The sequence below is a fragment of the Acomys russatus genome, chromosome 9 (genome assembly GCF_903995435.1).
Source record: "Acomys russatus chromosome 9, mAcoRus1.1, whole genome shotgun sequence".
Classification (NCBI taxonomy): Eukaryota; Metazoa; Chordata; class Mammalia; order Rodentia; family Muridae; genus Acomys; species Acomys russatus.
In genome coordinates, this window is record NC_067145.1 from 50563866 (window position 1) to 50581285 (window position 17420).

Here is a 17420-nt window from a genome sequence, read left to right on the forward strand (position 1 = left end):
TATCCAGAGCTCGTCAAGAACCACATGCCCAGGTGCCTGGCTTAGGCAACATTTCATTCTTTTTTTCTCCTGAGTTTTTGAGACAATTATGTATATGGTGTTAATAAGTTTAATTTAGCTAATCTATAATATATATATATTTCAGAACATGTTGTGTACTATATACAACTTTTATTTGTGAATTATAGATAAAATTGACTATTACCTTTTGGCCAAAGAATAGTTTTATTTTTCTGCTATCAAGCTAAACAGCAGGCTTGAAAATTCAATCAGGAGTTTAGATGACCTTCAGCACTCACTTATGAGATATTAGTGGCAAAGAAAATAGTTGTAAATTACCAACTTCATGCAAGCAAAAGGTAGACTTTGAGACTTTTAAAGAAAATGTAATGCAAGTCAGTTCTTGAAATGATATGAAAATACTGTTGTGCTTCTTGAAATAAAAATAAAATTAGGTATATTTTAACAGTACTTAAATTTGGTATTCTTAATCTAAGAAGATAATATTAAGTTTATGTCCTGTTTGGGGGCATGAGAATTATGCATTCTGAAGTATCATCGTCCGGTGCTAGTCACGGTAGTCTACTCCTGCATCCCAGAACTTGGAGGGTGAGTGCGGGGGGGGGGGGGGGGGTGGGAGGAGGAGGCTGAAGTTCCGGGGCCACCCTTGGCTCCACAGTGCACTGAGGCAGCTCTGGGAATGTGAGAGCTTTGCTCAACAAGCTTTTCCCAGGAGGGAGAAAGGAATGAAATGTCGCCTAAGCCAGGCACCGAGCATGTGGTTCTTGACGAGCTCTGGATACTTCATCACCAAGAGACCAAGGCCTAATCTTCCGTGTTTAGTCACAGGGTGTTTTAAATGCGCCACTATAGACATTTGACTAGACCAAAGGAACTAGGCGGTGTAGTATCTAGTTGTAACACTAGGTGGTGGTAATCGGTTTTAGGAATAAAATGTAGGCCCTGGTTCTCAACACAAGTGCTTGTTTTTGAAGGAGATTTGTAACTGCTTACGTTTCGGAGGAAAGGAGTTGGGATGTTTGCTAACTGAGGAATATCCTTTCTCCCCAGGCCTGCTTGCTGTGCTCCTGCCCCCTTAGGGGATGCAACCCAAAGAGGAAAACATTTTTATTTCATTCTCTTAATATTCCTAAAATTTATTGAAGATTCCAAAGAGATTTTAATCGTGGAAAGTAACTTTATTTGTGGATAGTAATATTTTTCATATTAGAAACTGTACCTGAGAAAAAGCTTTTAAATCTATGTTTCTAGTCCCGATGTTTTATAGTTCCCCTTACTGTACACTAACTCAAACTGATAGGCTATGAAAAGCTGTCACTGCCGTCCCAGGTCCGTCTGTAGTGAGTGGTGTCCTAGGTCAGCATCCTCTCTGCTTTGGCTGCTACCTCGACTCTACCTCCCTGAGTTTAGATTTATGCTGGTGGTCCATCAGTGTCCAGCCAGGCAGCCTCACCTGTGTTTCTGAGCTGCGCTGACAGAAGCTCATCGCCAGTTTGAAGCCCCCAAAGTACCTCAGGCATGGTTTATAAAAAAGCAAAGTCATGTTCAGTCTTCACACAAATCCAGACCCCGTGTCTTGATTTCTCCCTTTCAGTTAATCACTGTTATCAGGTTTGCCATGTTTTATGTGTTGAGGAACTGGGCATGGTGCAGAAGAGGTTAAGGTGGAAGGACCCTTGAGGCCAAGGGTTTGGGACCATCCTGTGCAACATAGTAAGACCCCATATTGAAAAAGCAGGAAGCTCTGACAAATTTTCATTATTTTTAACTGGGTCAAGAATTTTATTAACCTTTTTCAAACTTATTCCCAGGCTTCTTTAGCTTGGCAAAGAATGAATTGTATATAAGCAAAAACTGAAAAGAGTTGCAGTGTCCAGGGGGCTTGGGCTTAAAAAATCTTAGTGATCTAGATTTTATCAGATCATAAACAAAAGAATGTTAACATGTTTGATTTTTAAATATGTTCACCTCTTCAACACCAGAATTTTGTTTGCCCCTAACTTCTATAAGGAGAACTGCACTTTTTTATCATCTGCTGTGGCTGTTCTGTGAACCACCACCTCCTTTCTGTGAGCAGTTCCTTTCCCACCAATGTCCACTTGTGCCCGCAGTTTGGCCAGTTTTTCCTGGTTTGTGATTGTTTCTTTCATCTTGTTAGAGTAGAAATGGAGTTGCATGGGGGACTAGGGTTTGCACTCAGGGGGTCTCAGCCAGACTAGCTGAGGTAAGGTGCACACACTCTGGGATGCAAGATGGCAGCTAAATTTTCATCTCTTACCTTAATAATTGACTTTCATTCTTCCTTCATATTTCTTGGTTTTAAATGTTCTTATCTTTTCTAGCCTTGAAAGTTTCTACATATGGCACAGGATTCAATTCAGATGTTGCCATTCTTTTAGGACCGCTGTGACACAGAAACAGCTTCTGCCACACTCTGTGCTAGTGTGTGCATGGATATACACGTCCATGGAGAGGGCCCATTGTTTCCATTTGCCCCTCAGTAAACTCGGGCTTTATAAGGCAGAGACTGTTTCCTAGTCGTCACTGTTTCCCCAACCTAAAGCCTACTGCCTGGTTCCATTGAGAGTAGCCCGGGGCAGCTTGAACATCATGTTATGCTGCGCAGCAGTGATGCCCACCTTTAATCTCAGCATTTGGGAGGCAGAGGCAGGTAAATCTGAGTTGAAGGCCAGGCTGGTCTACGAAGCAAGTTCCATAACAGCCAGAGCTACACAGAGAAACCCTATGTTGTAAAACAAAAACAAAAACAAAAACCAAAAAAAAAAAAAAAAAAAAAAAGATAGAAAAGAAATTAAGTGCTGTGTAGGTATGGTTACCACTTTCCATGATAAATACTAATACTTAAGAATTAACATACTCATTTTTCTCTAAATCAGGGTCAGTTCAAGTTAGCCCCTTAGATAGATAGATAGATAGATAGATAGATAGATAGATAGATAGATAGATGTTACAAAGTGATTTTTCTTTAACTATAAAGTTAATATTAAACATAGTTTTATAAATACTTATAGTATATATTTGAACCATTACAATATTTACCAAATGCAAAACTACCTAATGTCGTTTTATGATAGTGATAACATGATTACTTAATGTGACCTTTTTTGCTGTATTTTAGTATAATTTACTTTTCAAAATTCTCTCCTATATTACATTCTGACCGCAGTTTCCTCTCTCTCTCTATCTCCCCAGTCTTTCCTCAACTCTCCTCTCCCTTAAACCTCCCCAACCTGCTTCTCCTCAGAAAAGAATAAGCTGCCAGGGACATCAACCAAACATGGCATAATAAGCTGCACTAAGACCAGGCACATACTATCATTGCTGTGACATATTAATAAATATATGCAAAGGTTTAAAGATAGTTTTAGGTGAAAGAAAAGCTTTTGGCTTGGTTTGTATATAAATATATTTATGCACACATATATACACACAGACTACTCAGACTTACATACACTAATGCAGTGTTAAATTTGGTTTTGTTTATTGTTTTGCAGAACTTCTCGGTATCCATGAGCAAGCAGCTGTAGGATTCTTAACATTAATGGAAGCTTTACGATATTGTAAGGTAAACTGTCTTGAAGGATTTACGTGTGTCCATGCTATGAGCAGTATTTTCATTCTTATGGTAACTAACTTAAACTCTGGCTGTCCGCGCCCATCACTGTCTTACTTCCTTGCTGAACTCCCAACCCAGACGGGCGAAGTGTTAAGAAGTTAAGCTGGCTAATCATACTCATCCTCCTGTGAAGGGGATGGCTGACCGAGCACTGGACAAAACAGTACATAAAGTGGAAATGTATACGGTTGACTACAAAGATGCTTTTAAACTGTCTTGCCTTGAACCTTCATTATTGACCTTGAGGCACCTGCATGTATAATCCGGGGTAACCATTAAATATTGCAAGTGGTTACAAATGAGGTCAGGATTCTCATTTAGAAGATGCCATATTCTTAGATAAAGGATGATGTAGATTTGTGGGGTGTTTTTATCTTAAAATGTTTATTTCATATAGTGGCTCTGCTGATGGTGGCTATTTTTAATAACATTAATAAGTTTCTTAGTCAGGTGATGGTGGCGCACATCTTTAATCCCAGCACTCAAGAGGCAGAGGCAGGTGGATATTTCAGTTCAAGGCCAGCCTAGTCTATAAAGCTGCACAGAGAAACCCTGTCTTGAAACCACCCCCCCCCCCAAAAAAAAAAAAAAAAAAAAGAAAAAAGAACAAGTGTCTTGACCTGTGTGTTTGTGTGTGTGTGTGCGCACACTCATACACATTACTGTTCCTGTTATTGTTTGTCAGACATGATTCCTATTTCATGACAACACATGAACAGAGGTGGTGTAGATGTAAGAACCATACAGGATCTTTTCTGGCCTTACTTGTAAGTAGTGACTATAAACTATAGTAATGCTTAATTTTTTAGTCTTTTTAAATTATACAAATTAATGCTATTCTAAGACAGCCTGGCAATCAGATTTTCAAACTGAATTCCCTACTCCCAATACTCATCTATCCTGGAGGAAAGTTTACACCTATGTGCTTGCTCATGCGCTCTCTCTCTCTCTCTCTCTCTCTCTCTCTCTCTCTCTCTCTCTCTCTCTCTCTCTCTCTCTCTCTCTCTCTCTCACACACACACACACACACACACACACACACACACACACTTGCTTTACAAGTAACCACATTATAGAGATTTTATATTCTGAAATATTTAAGTTTGTTTAGTTTTCTGTTGCTCTGATGAAATAACATGAGCAAAAGCATGTATAGAAGAAAGAATTTACTTTCTAATTTCTGGGGGCACAGAGTCCATCTTGTTAGGGAAGACATGCCACAGTAGGAGGAACAGCAAGCAGGGAACATGGACAATAAGCGGGCCGACTATAAACTCTAAAACTAGTTCCCAGTGTAACGCATCCTTCAGCAAGGGTTAGCCTCCTGAAGGCTTCGTGAAATCCCACACACCACCACCTACTGGCCTGAGCCATCGTTCCAGCCCGCCCTCAGTTACTCTTCACAATATTTGCTAGGAATAACTACTCCATGGTGACTTTTTACTTATTTTTTATCTTGAATTTATTTTCTCTTCTCTTCCTCAATGGCATTACACTCTTACAGGATTATTCTAATGCCTCAGTGCACCGTTGCTTATAAATGAGAGGTAAAGAGAGCTGACAATGGAGCTACTAGTGGCTTCCACCTGAGGACAGGGTAACAGCAAGCTGGAGCTCTAGGCGCAGATTATACGTGGCAAGTGGGGTGAAGTTAGCTTGGTTCCCTAGGCTGTTATGATATGCTAATTCCAGTGGTCTCTGTGCTGTAATGTAACTGTTTGTCTGGCACCTGACATCTGGACAAACAGACTTCCTGGAGTGTGCAGACTATGAAAGGAATGGTGCTGTCCTTAAAGGAGACTGGGTAGTTTATAACCAGGGCATCAAAACTGAGCTGTCAGTTTGTAAGATGCTGTGTGTAAGTTCATCAGTATGTAAGTTCTCACTCAACATATGTTTACATTTCACCAGATAATCAGGGAGATGACATAAAGGAAATGCATTGTGCTTGTATAGATACTGTAATTCTTAGCATTTCTCCACTCTTTGATAGTTTATCAGATTGCTTTCTAATAATGAAAATACCCTTTTACTTACTTTGCCCATATATACTTAGGAACATAAATGAAGTGGTACCTGATTCTAATCCTCCTGCACATACGCACACCTTCACGCGCGCGCACACACACACACACACACACACACACACACACACAAAATGAATGTTATTTGTAACTTGTTAAAAATAAGAAAGATATAACTTTACACGATAGATATCACTGTTTTGGATGTATACAGTCACATAGATTTTGCTATATTATTAAGGCTGTGCAACCATCATCCTTATCTGATTCTGGAAGGTTCTTCACCATGCAAAGAATCTCTAACCTGGCAGTCACTTCCTTCTTCCCAGCTCTAGATATCCCAACTCTGCTCTCTGGCTTTGTGAGTTCCTTTACCTGTGTTTGTACACATTTTTTGTTGAAACCACTCTGTTTTATAGTGTGTCAATTTTGTTTCTATTCATCAACTGATGAATGTTGCAAATTATACATTTTAAAGAAACTGTTTATATTGTAAAACTTTCAATGTAGCTTCTGTCATGAAGAAATTGAGTAACAAGAGTCTTCTCTATTCCTTAATAGTTCATATTTAATACTTTGGAGTGGTAATTTCCAATTTTAGCTGTTATAAATACCGTGATGGTGAACGTTTGTCTGCACTTTTTTTTCAATAGACATATGTTTTTTCACTACTGTGTACGCAGGATTGAAATTGCCTGGACACATGGTAATTCTCTGGTCGATGACTGCAGGGCTGTCAGTTTGCTTCCCAACATAAGGACAAAATTGTGTTCTCGAGGGATTTATTTGTATTATCTACTGTTCCATTAGTACAGCCTTCATTTATCCCTAGTTCCTACTGTAAAATATATCCCCCCTTTAACCCTTCACCTTTTTCTAAGAAATTAAACAGTATCTAGACTGTCTACTCTGTGACAGACACTCAGGCTAGGAGGCAGAGCAACTGCTTGTAGTTGTAGCTTTCTTGGTGCTTGAGTGGAGCCATGCCATGCCGCTCTGCCCCTGAGGCCTCAAGCTGCTCACCTCTACAGCCCCATCTGACACTGATGGAGCACTGTGCCTTTTCTTCTCTGCTGTCCTCTGAGGATCCTTCCTATTCGCCCACTTTTCTGTTGCATGTTAACCCTTCTAACCCACCCCTGCTTCCAGAGCTTTCTGCCCATGAATCCAAAAGCTACAATGGTGCTGAAGCAGGGGCTGCTGGATAAATAGAAAAGAATAAAGGGCCCTGACTGCTGCAAGTAGCTTCTTGTAGTTTTCCAGTCTGAGAAAGGAAAGGACACTAGATTGGTAAGATTAGTTGCTTTTATGGGACATGTCCTCATGGAAGTATGAACTTGATTGATGTAAAATGATGGATGGTGTAAATCTGTTTTGCGTAATCTAAATTAAACCTTTTATCTCAATCACAGATGAAATGCTTACAAGTTTCTTGGCACAATCTTACATATGGATCTATAACCTTTTTTGGAGAACAATCATACACACATACACACATATATACATATATAACCTTGTAGGCAAACTATAGGCACAGCTTTTTATATATTTTAAAGATTATGTGTATATATATCTCATAGAAGTGTGACCTTTTCATGAAGCATCACATAGCAGGAGTCCTTTATATTCTTCAATGTTTTACTGTAAAATTTTTTGTTTTTGTTTTTGTTTTGTGAGACAGGGTTTCTCTGTGTAGCCTTGGCTGTCCTGGACTCACTTTGTAGACCAGGCTGGCCTCAAACTCACAGAAATCATCCTGCCTCTGCCTCCCGCGTCTTGGGATTACAGGTGTGCACCACCACACTGGGTTCCTGTAAACTTTTTTTTTTTTTTACGTGAGATTATTATATTACCCAACACTCTTAAGGAAAAAGATGCCTTTATCTTTTCCCCTTATCTTTTTTATTGATTCACATTATTTACCTTATAAAGTAATTATAAGTTCATGGCTCTAAGTTTGTGCCAAGTGGAAGTTCCTGAAGTGACTGTTCTGTCTGGGAAGTGGATCCTGAGAATGATCTCTAGAGCTAACGTCCTCATTTCTAGCTGTGACACGTGAGAATGTAAGATCTGCATTGCTATGTTCTGCTTTAAACATGCAACATACGCTTAGGAACACTTATTGTCTGCACTTAGTATTTAACCTCTATGGGTACAAAATGTAAGACACCTTTGTTATGTTTCACATATTTCTGTACAGATATTTAAGGGACAGCATAAAATTCTCATATATTTGTTTTACTTTGCTAAATTTATTCTAGGTTGGTTCTTACTTGAAATCTCCAAAATTCCCTATTTGGATTGTTGGCAGCGAAACTCACCTCACCGTATTTTTTGCCAAGGTATGCTTGTAGAGAACTTTGCTTTTTTTGTTTTTTTAAAGAATGTTATTAGGCAAACAAATAGTACTGTGAATCCATATTTAGTTTGATCATTAATCTGATGCCAATCCAACCAGTAATAAATAGAATGTTTCTCAACAATCTTATCAGTTCACACTATAGAAAACACTGTGACTTTGCTCTAAGGTTGAGGTCACCTCAGTTAACTCCATGTCAGCTGCCATGTCTCCAGCTCTGCTGGCCTCAGAACTCTGGCTTTCGGTTTTGCTTAGAAGTCACTGAAATGTGGAAGAAACAACTTCAGCTTTATTTTAGACTCTTAAGGTAAAACAGTTTCTAAATCTTAGGTGTTAGCAAGACGTACTGTTTTCCACAGTGAGGTGGTAAGCACTTTGGCATCAGATACCTTCATGTAAAGCCTAGCTTCTTCCCAGCATCTCTAGGCCTCTTTCCTCTGTTTAATGTAGGGCTTTATAATAGTACCTAGTTCTTAGAAGTGTTGTCAGCCTTAAATCCAAAATATTGAGCAGTGCCTAGCATAAGACAAGTGCTCAGTAACCTTGAGCACTTGTTACCACTGTGGCCCTGGTCATTATTCAGCAAACAGTTATCAGCCACTTTTGACCCTATTAAGAACAAACTGTCAGATGTGGACTAATGAGGGAAGTAGAAAAGTATGATTTTGAGATTCCTTGCTCCCAGGGTGCTTTCCTAATCACTCCAGGAGACTTTGCCGCCTGCTTTTCTCAGCATAAGTTTCCTTCTGTAAGAATTCTATAAATCCCACTGGACTGGCAAGCTCGTTTTATTGTCTTCTTGCTTTTATTGTGGGGTTCAAGGCCCATCTTATAGATATAGAATTAAGTTCCTCTTACTTTTCCTTAGCATGGACAGGCCAGAAGTGCAAGTGTGCAAAAATACAGCCACCCTGCTACATTATTTTTAGTCTGAAAGTTGCTGTTCATTTGCCCTTCAAAGTAGGGAGGATGAAGTCAAACTGAGAACAGAAAGCTTGTGATCCTGAGCAAGCATTCCATCAGTATATAGTTCTAGAAAAGGTAACAGTGTCAATTTACATGAAAAGTGTGGGGTTTTTTTGGTTTTTTGGGTTTTGTTTTTTTGTTTTCCAAGACAGGGTTTCTCTGTGTAGCCTTGGCTGTCTCAGACTCACTCTGTAGACCAGGCTGGCCTCGAACTCAGACTGACCCACCTGCCTCTGCCTCCTAGGTGCTGCAATTAAAGGCATGTGCCACCACACCCAGTGAAAAGTGTGTTTTTAAAAATTATTTTATCTCCAACCCTATTCTTTAACATTAGGAGAACTGATGTGAAACTATATAGGTGGGTTTGTGGAGGGGGCACTTAGGTTTTCTGGGACAAGCTCTCATTATATAGCCAAGGCCGACACTGTACAGAAATCTTCCTACCTCAAGGGGAAACTGCATAAATAGTAAATGAAACTATTAACATTTATTTGGGTTCAATTTCAGATATTTTAAAATATAAAGTATTTGTATATCGTTCAGTTCCTAAAAAGTGCTGGCAGTTCTGTTCTTGGAACTATAAAAGGAACCATTCTCTATTTGGCTTGGTCTTTTTAAAATACTTCATTGTGAGCTCTCACTTGTAGCCATATTTTTGCTGGTTTGTTTGTTGTTTGTTTTTGCTTGTTTGTTTTGAGCTTTTGTCTGCTGTTTTGTGTTACCTTAGTCACTTTGTGTGTCCATTGGCCCCAGAGAAACCTAAGCTTGCCTCCCAGCAATTTCCTAGAAATAAACTAATGTTACATGAAATTGTCCTATGAAACCATTTCCATAAGACTGGCGCTGTCTTCTCATGTTCTGGGATTTTCCTGGTTGGAGTTAGACACCTTTGTTCCTTGCTCATAGGTTTCAGCGGCCTATAAAGAAGCATTGTTTCTTGTCTGCAAGTGGTTGGATACCTTATGCACTGTACATAGGCTGCAGCTGTGTTCACTTATTCCTGTGCTCGGTTATCAGATGTTTTCTAGGGATAGTCTGTGCCTGGACATAGGCCAGATGCTAGGAATACAATGTTAAACAAACAGACATTGTTCTCACTCCTGCGGAGGTTTGTGTAGTAATGGAGGAGGCTGTGGCTGAAGTTACCACTCAGAAATTTCCAAGAGTGATGGTCTTGACAAAGCTTAGGTCTATAATACCATGAGGACTTGCCTGAGTTTTGAAAACTGAGATGTTCCCTGGAAGAATTGATGTCTAAAGTGAGCACTGAGGTAGCAGTGAGATTAAACTAGGGAGGGACTAAGCATTTGCTGCTTGGGAAATAGCTGGAGCGAATACATGTCTGCAGAATGGAGAGCTGATGGAAGCCAACTGAGAGAAAAGCACAGGAGCACTCAAAATCAGGACAGCAGGAGTGAGAGAGTGCTGGGAAGTCAGGCTATTACTACTTAGCCTAAGAGAAGCCATAGCCAGTACCCTTGGTAAAAATTTGGCTGGGATAAGTTTAGGGATGGTAAGAAGAACAGGCTTAAATTTGCATTTTGAAGAGAGCACTGTGGCTAATTGTAGAAAACATATATGTTGAAAAATAACTCAGGTGATACATAAAACAGATTGTTTTCATATTTATGGTGTGGTATAATTCTTATATTTGGTCTGGGGTAATTTCTTTGTTATCCTCTGAGAATTTGACATGTGCATATAATGTATTTATTATTATTATACAATCCCATTCCTTCCTCTAACTTCTCCTGAATCTCCACCCTATATCCCAATTAAAAAATATGATCCAGTGAAACAGTTTGTGCTACTCATGTGAATGGGAGTGGGGCATCCACTGTAGCATGGCCTCTCTACTAGGGACCACACCCCTAAGAAAATAACCACACACACACACCCTCTAGCAATCATCAACTCTATGTAGTTTCTTACCTAGGGGATCTTATGCAGGTCCTGTGTAGGTAACCATGACTGCTGTTGTTTGTGAGCTCATTGGCCCTGTCATGTCCAGAAGACAACTGTTGGACACAGACTTTCCCAACCTCTGGTTCTCACAGTCCCATTTATGACTGAGCACTTCATAAACACTTATTCTCTGCACTTTGAAACTCCTCTATTGAGGACTCAGAACTGCTCAAATCTATGTAAATATATAGGAAGCAGTTTGGTACTGTGTTCATTTAGCAAAATAATAGGCTTAAGTTCACCCGTGGTGTTGTGTTTGTGGGAAGACATGAACCAACATCTACTCACCACAGATGGTAAAAAAGTAAGAATACCACCAAAGTCCAACTTGGTGAACCACTAAATTTTATTGGGATTACATACTTGAGTAGGGGTGAGGGTTGCTTCTGGGGACTATTGGTAGCTGCAAATATTGTGAACTACAGTCAACATGGCAGGTCTAAGTAAAGGGCAAACTGGCATTCCATTTTTGCAGTAACATTAATTTCTATGTGTTTTATATTTTAAAGTATTTTAAATCAATGACATTCCAATGGTTATATGTTGAATCTTTGTAGTAACTTGTACAAAAAAAAAAAAAAAAAAATCACAAAATTTTCACAAATGCCCTTACAGGGCTTTATGGATGACACTGAAAATATACCAGGGTCAAGTAGTTGATGACTTTCGCTGTTTTTTTTTTTTTTTTTTAACATATTTTTAAATAAGTGTTCACATATTTACGTACAAGATAATCAAAGTTTTAAAAAAAAGGTAAGCAAATATATTGACTCACACATTTTTTTCCCTCCTTCGAGACAGGGTTTCCCTGGGTAGCCTTGGCTGTCCTAGACTCACTTTGTAGGCCAGGTTGTCCTGGAACTCACAAAGATCCACCTGCCTCTGCTTTTCCAAGTGCTGAAATTACAGGCATGAGCCACTGTTTCCAGCGTGACCCAAACATTTAATGAAGGTAATAGATTGACCAACTTTTCTATCACTTTTTTTCTAGGAAAAAATTAACTCCTTTACATTAAGACTTCAGTTTTACTGCAAATTATAGTTTATATTTATTCATTTGATTATGTTCTCTACCCTTATTTCTAATCTAATTTAGACAAACTAATGGGCTTAGCTTGAAATTAATAGCTTAGTACTTTTTAAAATATATAATAGTATGTCTCTATTTTCTGATTCCAAAACAGGTTATTTATACCGGTAGATTTTACAGTGCAGAGAAATGCGATGCAAGCTGAAGCATCAAACTTAACCTCACCATCTAAATAATGAGGCTTTCTGAGCAACCCCAGAAAGTGGGTTTTTGCAAACTTTTACCCCAAACAAGAATCCACTTAAGCCTTCTGTATTGTAGCTTATTTATATCTATTCATCTCTTTTAAATTAGAACCTTGGTTTCTTAAATTGAGTTTATTATTTTCTATTTATAGAAAACCTACTATACAAGTGAAAATTATTAATTACTTTGAATTAGTATTCATCCAAGGATTATCAAAATCTTCTTGGCTTCATGTAACACTTTATTGTGCCTAATATAAAAGCTATACATTTTAAGTAAATGAGATGAAGCAGTACAGTAATAATTGAATTGCATAAGTTGTTAGCAGTTCTAAGAGGGCCAGAGAGATGGCTCAGTAGCTAAGAGCACTTGTTGTTCTCAGAGGACTGATTCCCAGACAGCCACATGGTAGCTCACAGCTGTCAGACTCCAGTTTGGGGACCTCTTCGGACCTCAGCAGGTACTGAGCACACATGAGGTACACTCACGTGCATGCAGACACTGAGACACATAAGATAAAAATAGATTAAAAGATCTTTTTAGAAACACTGTTTCTCCTTAGGTCAGATCATCATTGGTTTTAACTGGAGTATGGAAGACATGAGAGGTGCAGTTCACAGCTGGGGACTGTGACAGTGCTGGGAGCAGCATAGCCTGCTTTTAAGCCTTGGGCCGATTTCTAAAGCAAGGGCTGTTTGTTAAATGTTTAGGATTTCCCTAAATTGATTGTGGTGTCTTTTAAATAGCAGTTCTAATGCTTGTAATAACAGAACTTATTTAGCTTAGGTTTTAATATTATTACTAAATAAAGAAACTTTGAAGAGTTATAAGTAAGCAGCATCAAAATGCGTATCATAGTTAAGATGTTGTGACTTGAAGGTAGGTAAAAAGAGCTCTCTTTTGAAGTAACCTGCCATCTTTCTGCCTGGATTCTTTGTTTAGTTTTGTTTTTTTGATAGGAACAACTGACCTTTGGGCTGATTGAATCTTTTAACAAAGAACACCAGTGGAAGTTGGTGACTTCAATTTGGTTGCTGAACTCAGTGGTCACCATGTCATATTTAAGATACTTAGTGACCTAGAACTTCCCTGCTCAGCTGCTGGTATCTCCTTCTTAACCACAGAAGATTGTAAGATTGTAAAAAATTTTTATTGCAAGTTATTTTTGTTAAAAATCAATAGTATAGTGAATTTTTATCATTTTATGAACACATTAGAGGACCATATTAAAAATGTATTCCATATTCTATGGAGTTCCCTCTGATTTTAGATTTGAACTTTCCACTGTGTTTTGGAAATCATCTTTTCTCATATACTATTGTTCTTCTTACAGCTCTTAGTGTGAGCTGTGTTAAAGCAGAGGAGACACTCCTTTACTGACATGTGTCTCAGGGAGTCTGCTAGAGAAACTCACAAAAGCTGCCTGTGGACCATTGTCTAAGGGAGTGTCACAGGATCTCCCTGCAGGAGCCCTATGGGAACTGCAGAGTAGGCGGCCAGTAGAGTTCCCACGGGGCCTTCTAAGGATGTAGGCAGAAAAGATGCAGGAGGTAAATGGACCCTTTCAAGAAGGAAACCTAACTCCTATTGCGTTGAATGGGTAACATTTCACGCGAGCTATCTAAGCTTTGGCAGGACAAAACCTTTAGGTCTGACAAAGGGACTATGCCCTGGGGTACAGGTCTCCAGAAATCCCTCTGATGGTGTTGAGAACTTGCAAACTCACTGCACAAGAGAAAGTCTTTGTGCAGTAGATCCTTTGCAAAGGAGATCCTTAAAGAACTGAAACCATGCTCGAACTTTACCTTGTCTTTTTAAATTGTTTCCCTTTAAGATAAAGCTAGTTCTTACGGAACACAGCTGCATCATGGATGCTAATGTATGTTCAGTGAGTGCTTTCTTTGTGGAAGTAACTGCACCATGCTTCCTTAAGCAGCACATCTCTCAAAACCACATGTGCCTGTTGTCAAGAGTTGGGTCTTTTCACATTTGCATACTTAAAGGCTGCAGTGCTAGCAGGCTGAGTGGCTGGGCACTTTCCGCCTCAGCTTGCTCTTCTCTAACCGTCATTTTTACTTGTGATTCTTTGTCTCTTTTTCATAGTTGGGTTTAAGAATGAATTATTTGGAACAGTGTCTTCTTTGAGAACTAATTATGAAGTCAATTTGCATTATTAACAAAACTTTATATTTGAAAGTTATGCTTTAGATATTATTAGATGATCTATTTATTGTACATTATAACCTAAATATAGGCTAAACATTGCTAATCCAACGTTTTTAAAAAAATGGTACAAACTTATGTACTCAGAGTTTTGTTTTCAAAAGAACAGTCTAAATTCTTTTCAAAGATATTTTACATTTCCTTTGAGGTTGCTGTGATTTTTATAGCCTTGGTTTCATTCTGGTTTGGAATTATAACCCCCCGTGTCTGTGTGTGTGTGCGCGTGTGTGTGTGTGCATGCATGCATGTGCATATGTCATATTTGACCTTTCCTATAATAAAGTACTTTCCTTCTCAGGTAAGAGCCTAGGAATACACATTACCATTTAAACAGAAAAGACACAAAGCTTAATTTAATGCAGTGGAGAAACAGCACACAGCTGTCCCTGCTCCAGTGCCCGGTGCAGAGTCCTTCTGGGGGTGGGATGCAGAGCAGTTGCTTTCTGTGCGGCCTCCATGGACCATTAGGAAGGAGGGCACTACAGGAAAAGTAAGAGGGAGAGTCCTTCTTCAGGGGTTTTTAAATTGCCCACTTCTGTTTAAACGGAAAAAATAAGTTAAATACTGTATAGCTTTTAATGTTTAATATCATGAAGAAAATTCACTATTATGTATCTTTTAATTACTGGATAAAACTCATAAGGATTAAAATACTTAGTTCATGGGCATTTTGTTATAGTTTACTTCTGTATTTTAGTGAAGTTTGGCCATCCCATCCATTTCTTAGATTTTACAATTTCTACTGTTTCCACTTTATAACTTACCCATTACAGAACAGGAATAGACTTATGAAATTAAAGTATTTATTTTTAATTACATTTTTATTTGTGTGACTTAACATCTTTCTTCTAAAATAAATATAACAGATAGTTTTACCTGACATTTCTTGAAAGTTTGATGAGAAGTCTATAGGAATTAACCATTTTCTATCATTTTGGTATTAAAAACATGAAGTTTTAACTGTAGGCTTCCCTAACTGCTTAGAGTATTTGAGGCTAATTTTCTTTAGCAATCTACGATCCTGTTGAGGATTTGTACGATCCTGTTGAGGATTTGTACTTGTAACAAAACAAGGGAAACTTTGTGTTTTAGTGGGAATCTAGAGTAGAGCCTCAGTGTTCTCGCCTGGAAGTCAGCATTGCGTACACTGTTCTACTCTGGCTGCCTGGGTTGTCTCTGTAGATAACTACACTCTCCGTCTCGGGCCACCAGCTTCCCTTGCCTGTTGTCATAGAGAATGCAAATGATTGCAAAAGAAGTTAAAGCATCCTGGGTAAAAGGGCTGAAAGCTGTTCTGTCCTAATAACATCTGACTCTCTCTAGTCAGTAGTTGAGTGCACAGGTCTAACTATTTAATTGAGGGAAAAGATCTAGTCAATAGAGCTTATTACAGGAAGTAGATTTTGTTTTATATAAATCTTACATACTTAAAGTATAACCATTCCTAAATATGTTTATTGAAATCTTGGTCCACATTTTTGGTCAAGCTTTGATATCTTTGGCAATGTGACCACCCACTCTAATTTTGCTTTTTCAGTTCTTAACTGGATTATTCATGTAAAATAGGGTAATTTGAAAGTGCATTTTTTAAGTTCTCCTAAAGGTAGTCCAAATATAGTAACACTCTTAGTACATGTGAAATCATTACAAAGCAGGAGCCTCCGGCATCAGAGGGGAAGCACCTGGGCAGACAAAATGGCTGAGGTGGATTGCACATGGAGAAAGGCCTACTCCTTAACTGCTGGTGACTAATGACTGTTGTACAGGAGTTCCTCCTGCCCCGCAGACACCCTCCCAGTGCTGTGTGCTTCCACTTGCACATGCAGAGCTTAGAGCTGTGTGGAAGCATCACCTCTATAGCTCTTTCTACCCTCATGTCTTTGGCTTTGCTGATACAACATGAAAGGTGCCACACAGCAAGCTGCTGTAGAGATAGCCTGGGGCTTTGCATGTTATGTGAAAATGAAAACTAGAAAGGAAAGACCACCACCTGCCTAGCTTCAAATGATACTGTGTGTTTTGAGAACATTTAACGATTAATTAAAATCTGTGTCTTGATAGTCCCCAAGTAATTTTAAGTATAATCAACAAGACAGAGTCCGGATGAAATAGATTATGACGTGGCTTTAGACTTCGCTAAAAGCTGGAAGGTCAGTTGTATTTTATTGTTTGGAGGGACTCTTAATGGCAATAAAAATGTCTGCAAACTAAATGGCATTTTTCATAGATGCAGCCATTGCACTGGGGAACCTTTCCGAGGTTCTTCATGATAGTGAAGAGAGGTGTGATGAGTAGGTGTAAAGACCTCCTCGGTTCCTCCATAGCAGCTCGCCAGCACAGGCCTCGTGCCTCAGTACACATGAAGGAGAGGTGAAGTTACAGCACTCTAAGATTTAGTGCAATCAAATAACTGTTCTGATCGTACATAGAATGCTGCGTGAAACAGACACGTTATTCAGATTCCTGACTGGGATATTGGGGATTCCCTTTATATGTCAGTCCCTCGCTGCTTTCCTGCTACAGGAAATCACCAGTTAAGTAGACAGAGATGAGCCTGGATGGCCTTAAAGGGGCTAATGCTTATGCTAGCATAAATGCACAATATAGACAGCTAAGGAATAATAGTATCTCTGGTGTTTACAGTTGCTCCCTGAATCTTGAGAGCTGGGAGACAATCGTAGCTTCAGCCAACAAATAGAGCAAAGGCTGTATTGGTGATGTGAGCTTTAAGAATAATTGTTCAAGAGGCTTGTGATGTGGCTTGGTTGGTAGAATGCTTACCTAACATGCATGAAGCCTGGGATCAACCCTAGCCCCTTCTTATAGCCTGGAGAGAGGTGCATGTCTGTTATCCCAATGCTCAGGAGGCAGGTGCCAGAGGATCAGAAGTTCAAGATCATCCCTGGCTGCATAGAGCTTGTGGCCAGCCTGGTATACATGAGACTCTGT

The 17420-nt window shown here is 39.1% G+C and overlaps 1 protein-coding gene across 3 annotated transcripts in view; it reads left to right on the plus strand.

Annotated features, from left to right (window-relative positions):
- Positions 1 to 17420, plus strand: part of Mindy3 (MINDY lysine 48 deubiquitinase 3) — a 66815-nt gene that overhangs the window by 27551 nt on the left and 21844 nt on the right. For all 3 annotated transcript variants that reach the window (XM_051151311.1, XM_051151310.1, XM_051151309.1), the window contains 2 exons: positions 3537 to 3607; positions 7944 to 8024. In XM_051151311.1, the coding sequence (XP_051007268.1) occupies positions 3537 to 3607; positions 7944 to 8024 (152 nt within the window). The remainder of the gene's footprint in view (positions 1 to 3536; positions 3608 to 7943; positions 8025 to 17420) is intronic.